This window comes from Saccostrea echinata, unplaced genomic scaffold, assembly GCF_033153115.1.
Source record: "Saccostrea echinata isolate AGI-Se365-2 ecotype Australia unplaced genomic scaffold, CSIRO_AGI_Sech_v1 ptg000015l, whole genome shotgun sequence".
NCBI classification, from domain to species: Eukaryota; Metazoa; Mollusca; class Bivalvia; order Ostreida; family Ostreidae; genus Saccostrea; species Saccostrea echinata.
Window position 1 is genome coordinate 14838438 of NW_026889764.1, and position 11022 is coordinate 14849459.

Below are 11022 nucleotides of genomic sequence, written 5' to 3' on the forward strand. Positions count from 1 at the left end.
GGACTAACCCGTTAATTAAATTACTGTATATCTAAAGACAGAAGGAATAACATTTTATTTCCTTACACTTTCTTTCGTGATTTTAGTATCGGCTATTTGCCAAAAGTAAAGCTGGAAATCTACCAGCTCTTTATATAGTCTTCCAGATCCACCGGGGTAAAACACACGTAAGGCTGGGAACCACCGGAGACACTATCGGTGCTTCCAAAAAAAAAAAATACAATTTTAATTATACATAAAATAAAACAAGCTTTCTTTTAAAAAAGGACTGCAATACGTGGACCACATGCATGTGTTTCTACACGAAATTCAAAGAAAATATCTAGATTTAGTGATTATACAAAGGTGTAATTGAATTTAAATTTTTTTAACATGTATCTTGTAGTTTTCATCGCTATTTAAATCTGCTTAATTAGGCTGTAATGATAAAAAAACATGATCTTGAAATTATGTGAATATTAAATGTTCAATCTAATTAAAATTAGATGTTCCGAATCCGCTACCGCTTCTCAAAATTTTTAATTTTTATTAGATTGTGAAATGTTGATCTACGTTTCTATCACAATTGTAAACACTGGTAAAGGAGCCTTTAAAATTAACAACAGAATTAAAAGAGTCCTAAGCGTGCAGGTATCGCAATGGTTGAATTGTAACTCCGTTGGCGGATCCAGGAAAGGGGGGGGGTTCGGATGTTGTAGCCCCTTTATTTTAGCAGAAAGAGGAAGAGAGAGTGTGTGTTTTTTTTTCTTCTGTAATATAGATATTTTTACGTCTAGTATTTTCAATAAAATAAGTACTTCAATCTCTGCCATTTCTGCTCTCTAGATAGAGTTTTGCTTATTGCTTTTCTCCTTGTACTTTCAAAACTCCAGCCCCGGGACTCGACAACCCACACATAACATGAAAGATTTCACTTCGATATCAGCAGAAGATTCCGGCGAACGTACATAGCTATTTTTGGACCATCTTCTGAAGTAACTAACTTTAAGAAGTATGCAGGTCATGAAAGGGAGTATGTATAAGAGAATATTTTTATCCTTATATTATGGGGATATTTTAATCAATAAAGAGAAAGATTCAAAATGTCCCCGTAGTATGTTGGGGAGGGGGGCTCACTTTTTCTTAAAAAAAATAATCTTTTGTTATAATTTGAACATATAAGTTTTGATTTGCATTGGAAGCTCCTCCGCACTTTTTGTTGCGGGAAGGTTCAAAATACGGATAATCAAACATTTAAAGGAAATCAAAATGCACCGAAAAGTTTAGACGAAGCCCCCTCCCCCCGAAATAGGATTTTACAGAGTGGTGCACAGGTTGTTATTTAATTTATTTATTTATTGTTGCTTGTCAACTCTTTTTGGAGGTTGCCCCCTTTGAAAACCGTTGCTACGGACTTGAATATAAGTGCCTGCAGTGTGACCTAGACCTCCCCTTTCAAAAACTGGTGAATCCGACCCTGTACTGGAGTATTAGAGGGTCTCGGCACTAGAGGGTCTCGAGTTATCTAAAACGATGCTAGGTTATCGATTAACTCGATCAATTTAAACACACACACAAAAAAAATAATTTTGTGTGTGTGTTTTTTTTCTCTGTCTCTTTTAAATAACGGAATGGTTAATATACAACACCTGCAATCGTAACTTCTCAGCAAAACAACGTGTTTTTCCGAGCTCGCCAGAAGGTCTGAGAAGATGCGATTGACAATCTCATCGCACGTGTGTAGACCTAGGCTATTTCGTCTAGCAAGCACAGGTGTGTGCACTGTTTGCTGGTGACGCTTATACTGGTGACGGTATTTGCTACGGACATGAAGAACTATACACCAGTTTCATAACATGTGCAGTTTTTTTCTAGTGAAAATTGGAGTAAATTAAAAGTTGAATATCTTGGATATGGGGTATCCCATATCTATTCTTGTTACAACGATCGTCAATGCATCCATGGACGAGTTCATTGGTTACTCTGAAAGGTGGCACAGGTCAACCTTTCGTTAACATTTTCTACAATGAACTGCCTACTTTGAGTGAATGTACTAGCAAAGTTAGCAAAGTTGTTAAATTTTATATTCCTGAATGGCCTATAGTTTTGTCATTTAAAAAAATAGGGCTATTTCGATACATGTAAGGGACTTGAAATCTGCACTAGATTTATACGTAAGATATCCTATCATTGGAAAGATAGATGGTACACATGTAGCACAGATCTGTAGTACGCAGATTTTGTTTATGTTTCTCCCTCTCCCCCATGGAAAAACGTTGCTACAGGCCTCTATCAAGCTATATTTGGATTGCTGTCAATCAAATTATTTTGCAAACCTTGATGCACAAAACTAATGCCGGTAAATCTTTTAAACCTAGTAGTTGCAGGCCTGTAGGAAGCATTTTCAGTTGGGGGGGGGGGGGCAGAGTCATGCATTTTTAGTTGACAGTTGAAGGGGCACTACTGACATTTCCTGACAAGCAAAAAAAAAAAGCACAGAAAAAACTCATCAACTACCAAAATTCCTTAACAAGCAAAAAAAAAAAAAAAAAAAAAAAAAAAAAAAAAAAAGAAAGAAAAAAAGAAAAAGAAAAAAAAAGGGAATCAGGCGTATTTATTGAGGGGGCACAAGCACAAATTATCTATGTTTACTATAGTAATCTATATGTCGGCAAAATTAAAAATAATATTTATATTATACATTATAAAATAATTTTCTATATTTATTATACTGGGGGTCGACCGTAACTAGAAGCGTGCTAAGATTTGACAATCTTAGCAAAACTTAGGCGGCCGGTAGAGGTGACTTAAGTATATCTTAATTTTCTTATACGTATATTTAGAACTATATGATGTTTTTTTTTTCGATGTTACAATATTCCTCTATTCATATTATGCATTAAAGAAAATAATTACCTCTATTTAATACTAGTTTAAGAATTTTAATTTTTTGTCGGGCGGGGGGGGGGGGCAGTTTTATTGATCACTGATTCCGTATCTCTCTCAACATGGCATACACGTAAATTGTAAATGCAAATTTCATTATGGGATACGTTTGAAATATTACTGGGACCTTAGTTATAAACACTAATCATTATAAGTAAATTGTACACAGTAATAAATCAAGGATTTGTATGTTCACTGTGAAAATATGAGATGAAATAGGTTTTAAAAAATAGAACAATTGTTGATGAGTAAGAGAATAATGACAAGAAAACTAATAAAGAGTGTCTGTAAATTAGATTAAATGTAGAACGCACTAAGCGCGGATTCAGACGGGGTTCACCACCGTTCAAGAGAGAGAGAGAGAGAGAGAGAGAGAGAGAGAGAGATGTTAATAACTTGAAGTCATACGAAAAATTATCCTCTGAAAACAGTTCTTTTCCATCCTCATGATTCTTGCATGATTAAATTGTAAATAAGTATTTCATAAAACGTCTGCAATCTTTGCTTGGTGACATGGGCTGATACATCGGGGGGGGGGGGGGGGGGGAGAATTCCAAATGTTTTATACTTTTTTTAAGAGTTTCAATATTTCAAGTACATACACATTCGGTTATCGTGCCATGTCTGCGAGAATGACAAATTAAGCAAGTGAACATTAGAGTAACAAACGGTAAACTGAAAATATCGCAGTCTCGATTGATAAACAAAAGTCACACATTTACAATGAACCACTAATTGCCACTTTGTGGCCGTGCAGTATTTGTTTTCAAATATTCAGAATAATTTTTAACAGGATCATATTTTTAAAACGAAATCTATTCTAACATTACTAAAAACCGATAGATAAGGACGCCAACTTTAATATAATATATAATTGAAAACGTAACTGAATCATTTTCTAACAATATATCCAAATAAAGTGAAAAACTAGGGTGATTCATAAGAAATATTTTGAACATAAGTTTGACTTAGCTAAGACAAATATTTAATTTTTTTATCTAATGATTTTCAAAAATGAATACAGTAAGGTAAAACTCGATTTAAATCATCAGAGATTTGATAAAAATGTTAAATGTTTAGAAAGTAACATATGACTGTTAAAACACCCCCACCCCGGCCATTCAATTACAGCGTGCAAGACCGAGTCATGCACAACAGTTGCAGCTTGATTTCTACGATGCAATAGATTTATCAATCTCGAGATCTGAGCGAAAGAAATATTCTTTGCCATTTTTAAATGCCTGTTTTTCAGATGATAAGGTCGAATTTTCTCTAGACAAGCGCAGTGTAGTAACCCTTGGACTTCCGGTCCAAGGACTGTCATTCATGCTAATGATATGTAAGAGCCTGTTGAGGTATGATGTGGTGCATATTTGCATCTGCAACTCTCCATCACCTTTATTTTGAGATTTTCCAGCTAGAGCAATGGAAATGCGTACTTAAGTCATTTTCAGGAAGCCTTGGCTTACGGAAAAGAAAGGAGAATTTACTTTTCGGAACATTGCTGCATTACTTATGATGAACAGATAAAAATCCTTAAAACCCATATTATTGCCAAATGTTTTATTAAACATGCAATTTTTGATTTATGTTAAGCGGACTCAAACTTAACTTCCGGTTATGGTATGAAAATCATTCAACCTTTAAATTACCGATATTTACCAAGTTGAAGATGTCCTTACTTTTAGATACAAAATTATGTCGTATATGTAATATTTCCCTTTAAAATAGGATGTTGCGTTTCTTTTGCGTTTCAGAGTATAGGTAAAAAGATTTACCTTTAGTAAGGAGAAAATTGAATATTCAGAAAACAAATTTTTAAATTCATACTTTCACAAGTATTTAGGTACAAATGTATATTTGGATTTTAATTAACGATTATAAAAGGAAGACCAGGGATGGAATTTATATTTAATTTCATGGCAATGATATTTAGATTAAGAAAACAAAAAAAAAAAAACACTGAGCGATTTGTATTGTTGTGAAATCACCGAATTCCTCTGTTTTGACGTGTAACATTGAAATGGAAATATTTGAATTGGAAAATGTATTTTTTCATCATATTAAAAAGCTGTTTGTTTACACATTCACATTGAACATGTTAATATTATATAGTTGCTACTTTGGTCGAATTGACCGAATTTTGATCACAAAATGTACATTAATTAAGATGCTCAGATCTCACAAATTACCGTACACTCGTGTATTTTATATGACGCCGTCTTTCCTAGCACATATATATTAATTTATTTCTTTTACAGAAACTATAACAGCAACATAGTAGAATAGAAAATAATGGAAGAAGAGAAGGAGACGTGTTCTATATTACACTGCATTTTTTGCAAGACAGATTTGGTTACACCAGCAACCCTGCGATGCCTTCATTCCCTGTGCAAACCATGCTTAATGACATTGATAAAAGAAAACAGTGAAACAGAGTCTGCAGTTTTTGCTTTGAAGTGCAAATTATGTAACTATATAACACGTCTGAAATGTATCTCAAAAACACAAGATATTAAAGGAAAGATATTTCGGTCACTTTCACCGCCTAAAGCTATCCTAACTTTGCTTGACTTCTCCAAACAGTATCAAGAGTTTGACTGCACACCATGTAGAAATCGAGGAAAGTCCACTTCCTCAATGTACTGGTGCTTTGATTGCACTGTTTACCTCTGTGACGAATGTTATCTATTTCATTCTTCTTTACCCATCCTTGCAAATCACAAAACTTATAAAAGGGAAGAGATGGCAGATATAACAACACTACTTTCTTCAGCACGAGATATATGCAATCGTCACGCCTTACGTCTCACTCGAGTATGCAAATCTACTGGGAATATATGCTGTGATACATGTATTTCCTGTGCCCATATGGATGTCTGCGCTGGAGAACATAAAGATATATCAGAAATATCAAGTATGGTTGATCCCAAACTGTCGGCTCTGAAAATTTCCATCGAAACACTTCTCGATGAAATAAAAAGAATTTTCACCGATGCATCTGAGGTTGAATCAACGATTTTAAATTTTTTTAAAACCAATCTAAGCACCTTAAAAACTCTGGGTGATACTATAGAAAAAAACATTCTGGAGAAAACAGATTTGTTTCTGGCAGAGTCTTACAAAATTGCTTATTTTAAGCTACATGAATTAGAGTCCAATTCCATTGCTCTGCGACGAAAAAAATGTGTGTTGGAAAATGCACAAAGCATAATATCAGTTTCTCGGGCCAGCTCTGCAATCCGTAGATTCCTTGAGAAAAAGAAAGTAAAGAATACTTCTTTAGAAGTACACGAATTTGTCGAAAAAATTAAGGAAGAGGAAATTCAAAACATTTCCATTTTCTTTGATCCATCTTTGAAAAAATTGTTGAAATTAGCCACTTTTGGAACATTTAGGCAAAGACAATCTGAAGAATTGCCAAGCGTTAAAGCCCATACAGATACAAAACAGGAAAACTCAAACATTATCAGTCGATGGGCAAGTCAAATAAATGTTCGTACAGGAGAAGAAAATATTGGGTTGTTAAAGCGAGCCTCTAGCGAATTAAATCTACCAGCTGAATCTTCGCAACATTTTAGCTGTGAAACGGAAACAATATCCGAACAATGTAGTTGTTCATCTGTTGTGAGAATATTACAGTTTGGAGGAAGAGAATACATACTTTCAAATTCTATAAACATAGAAAGTGGATATTCTCACGTTACGGGATGTGACTGGAAATCAGATAACGAAATAATCATTGCCGATGCTGCTGTAAAGGGGAGACCAGAAGTCCGAATATATAACACAAAAAATGGTACATTAAAGCAAAAGATACCTTTAAGTTATAAACCATATGATGTAGCCGTCCTGCCCGACAGTAACTTTGTCATGACATTCCCGAAAGAAGAGAAATTATTAATCGGCAGTTTTGGGGATCTTAGTTCCAAAAGATTCGTCGATGTTTCAATTAATTGTTATGGTGTATGTCACTGGGGAAAAGGGACAATTATTGCTGGCAAGGACAATATAGTGTTCTGCGATATTGATTTTGATGAAATAAAAACATTAACTGTTGACGGAGATGATGTCAGATATATCTGTGCGTACAACAATAATTTAATTTTTTACACCGATTTGCATAACAACGAAATCTGTAGCGTTATTGGAAATGGCGATAATCGATTCACGTATGACGATACCGACCTCAAGGGACCAGCAGGAATTATTCTTGATGAATACAAAAACGTGTATGTTTGTGAAAAAGGTTCTGAAAATCTTATTGTTTTGAACAAAGGTGGATCATTTCTTAAAAAGTACAACGTTGGAAAGAATCCAACGGCGATATCACTTTCCAAAGACAAAACAAAAATATGCATAGTTAGGGGAGGGCGTCACTCAAATAATGTAGCAGACATATATGCTTCAAATTAAAGATAATTTTGCAAGGTATCCCCTGTATCCTTATGATCAGCTTAATCAAATGAAGTTACCTTGATGCTTTTACACAAAATAAAGAACAAGGTACGGTTTCAAACCAAATCTTGCCCGCTGTTTTTCTTAAAAATGAAAGTGATGCAAAAAATTAAAACTCATGCTTTCTGAATCATTGAAATTCCATGTAGAAAGATCATACAAAACATTTTTCTCACATGACCTTCTAAATGCTAATTGTGACGTCATAAACTTGTGCATTTTCCCGTAATTTCTTAAAAAGTTGCAGAAGACATCAATTTTCAATGGAATTTTCTTTCAGATAATATTGTCCACATGCATCGCCCACAAAGATTTTGAGATATGTGATTTTTCATAGAATTTTACACAACATATCTGAAAATTAAAGTGGGCGACGGCTGTGGACACTATTTTCTTAAGGAAAATAACTTCAAATGGGTCATTTTGAGGCTTTTTCTGTTTAAAATAGAGAAATGCATTAAATTAATGACGTCATATTTCCAGATAAATTACAAGAATTTTGTGAACATGCGGGATCAAAAGTAAACATACATAAAACAGAATGCATTTTGTTAGGGGAACTAAAAAAGATGTATAATGAACTCCACGGCATAAAAATCACGAATAAAGCAGTAAGATGCTTAGGAATCTTCATTGGACACGACAAGGAAGAATGTTACACTAAAAACTGGATGAAAATTTATCACGATATTGAAAAACTTTTTGAATCCTGGAAAAGAAGAAAACTTACGTTATTTGGTAAATCATGTATAGTAAAGACACTTGCGATATCTAAACTTACATATGTTGCTTCAATACTTAGTCTTCCTGATATTGCTTACATGAAAAAAATACAACGTTTAATTTATAACTTTATTTGGGATAAAAATGAACGAATTAAACGAAACACGCTAATAGGTAGAATTTCAAAAGATGGCCTCTCAATTGTTGATATTGAATGTAAATTAAAAGCTTTAAAAGCGGCTTGGGTACCTAGGTTGTTAAGAAAAAAGGGTGTTTTGTACAACATTTTTTGATGGCTATTGTATAAAATTAAATTTTGATGCTCCTTATGCGTTAAGTTTCTCCGATAGAAAGATAGAAAATATAGAGAAACTAGAGAAACTACCTATTTTCTATCAACAAATGTTATGTTGCTTCAATGATTGTAAACCTTGTTCTTTGAACAAAATGTCTTCCGATAATATTCTTCAACAGCCGATATGGAACAATTGTAACTTTGTTTATAGAGGAAATACATTATTTTTTAAAAATTGGATAGTCAGTGGGATTTTACATGTTAAAGATTTGTTTGACGATGATGGTAATTTCAAATCATTGTCAGATTTTTCGAATTGTATAAAAAACAAGTCAAACTGGTTGTGTGAATATAAAATTCTTACTTCTGTTTTCAAACCTTTACTACGAAAGTATGATTTTTCAAATTGTAAGTTTGTGAACATACGCTACAGAAATTATTTTCTCTTCTGCACAGGATATGTTAATGTCTTAGATCAAAGATGCAGATTTTTCTATGAAAATTTTGTACACAAGAAATTTTGTAAACCGTGCTATCAAACAGTTTTAAACAAAGAGTTCAGTGTTGAACCTGTAGAATGGAAAAATATATATCAATGTAAATTATACGACATACCCGATAGACAACTTACAGAATTCAACTATAAACTTTTAAACAATATTCTCTGTAATAATTTCTATCTCAGTAAATGGAAAAAAGAAACGAACAGCCCTTGCAAATTATGCCATGTGAACGAAACTTCAAAACCTCTCATTTTTGAATGTAAAAATGTTATTGAAATATGGAACAGATTAAGTTCTTACCTGAAAATAGATATCAAATGGAAACATGTAATGATTGGATTTAGTTCTGAGCGTAATAGAAAAATTGTATCACTCAATACACTCATCTCTTATGTTGCCTATAGAATTTACAAATATAAGATGTACTGTCGACTACATTCCTTGGATGAAACTAGCTACAACATTTTTAATCATGTTAAATCTTCAATAATTTTCTATGCTTCCATTCTGAAAAAATTGAACTCTCTTGTAGACTACAGGCTTTTTAAAGATTTTGCCTAAAATATTTTTGAATGCATGTTTCAATTGCTTTACAATGTATTAAGTCAATATTGCCATATTATCTTAAGTTCGTAATGTAACTTGTTCTAAGTATGTTATATATATATATATATATATATATATATATATATATATATATATATATATATATATATATATATATATTTCTATGTTTGTTTTTATTAAGAAATAAAAATAAAATATGAAAAAAAAAAACTTCCAGAATGGTACTCCTCCATGCCATACTCTTTCCTGATTTATCACAGTCATATACTCAACTCATATTTTAGCCAAGTTTCAAAACTTTTTTGAAAACATGATTTTTTTAGGGCACAATGAAGCTAAAACTATACCTTCTTCTTTAGAGATGACCAATGACAGGGTTTTTTATTGAAGAAGCAGTTTTCTATTCTGTTTTGATGTCAAGGCAACATTAAAGGTACCTGAACACAGCTGCATTGCCGTTTTTGCTTACAATTTTAAATTTCTATTTTTATTAAAAAAATAACTTCAGTTAAATGATGAAAATTCTTAAATTCAAAGACAAAATAATTTTTTATAACATCATGGCAAACTCCAATGTTTGTAAACACGGTCACGAGCTCTGTTATTGTTAATGTTTACGTTTTACCGGTTTTTCCCAATTTGTTTACTCTGTACACATCACTAAGCATGGACTGGGAATATCGGTGAGTTGAGTTTGCTTTCACAACATTCTACCTTGAATTTGGAGACCAACGATAGAAAAGATGTTATCAGGTTTATCCTTAATGTATGCCATCAGTGTTTCAGTAAATATCCAAATATAAGCAAATGTGTCAGACTCTGTGGTGTCATATATTTCGAGTTTAGGTGGGATATATGGAATCATTAACGTCCAAATGAAATTGAATGTTGTTAAGTGATAATTCATGAGAATACCGAAACAGGTCTGAATAAATCAGGGGACAATGTAATAAAACACATCTTTTTAATATGAACCAGTTAATTCTTGTGTGTATTATTATCTATTCTTGTGTGTATTATTATCTATAGAATGTGTTTTTTAACAAAATAATTTTGACCAGTGTCAAGGTATGTAAATTTAAGTATTCATTTTCCAGAGTAAACAGTTGTCTATGATGCTTAAAAGCTTGGCCTTTTATTTGTCGTGGGGAATGATTGTTTGAAATGTTGAAAATCGTATGTTTTGATGCTTTTGATAAACAATTTGTGATTTCAATTTTTTTTAAATATTTTTGTTTTTGATTTTGAAAGTAATGAAGATTTTTAGCATGTGAAAATTATGAATATGTACCATCAGAATCAATTAACCATTGAATTCTTATGTGTATTATTAGCTATAGTAAAATTAAATTGAGTCAAAACAATATATATTTTGGTGTTACTAGCGTATTGAAAATGCATATAGTTCCTACATATTGTGTGTGTTATAGTGTATTGAATGTTGTAAATTTCCAATAGACTTCCTAAAGAAAATTACACTGAATATAAATATAAGAAAATGAACTATGCTGCAAAAACATGTTAAAGTATTGACGACTTTATTCTAAAATC

The 11022-nt window shown here is 32.5% G+C and overlaps 1 protein-coding gene across 1 annotated transcript; it reads left to right on the top strand.

Moving 5' to 3' along the window:
* Window positions 1-5331: 5331 nt before the first annotated feature.
* LOC133187653 (uncharacterized) lies at window positions 5332-9848 on the top strand. Its single transcript, XM_061323069.1, has 2 exons — window positions 5332-7431; window positions 9833-9848. Exon 1 carries the CDS (start codon window positions 5332-5334, stop codon window positions 7339-7341), a length of 2010 nt encoding a protein of 669 aa, XP_061179053.1. The 3' UTR covers window positions 7342-7431; window positions 9833-9848.
* Window positions 9849-11022: the final 1174 nt, after the last annotated feature.

Coding starts and splice junctions, on each gene's coding strand:
- LOC133187653 (XM_061323069.1), top strand. CDS start 5,332: ATGACATTGATAAAAGAAAACAGTGAAACAGAGTCTGCAGTTTTTGCT.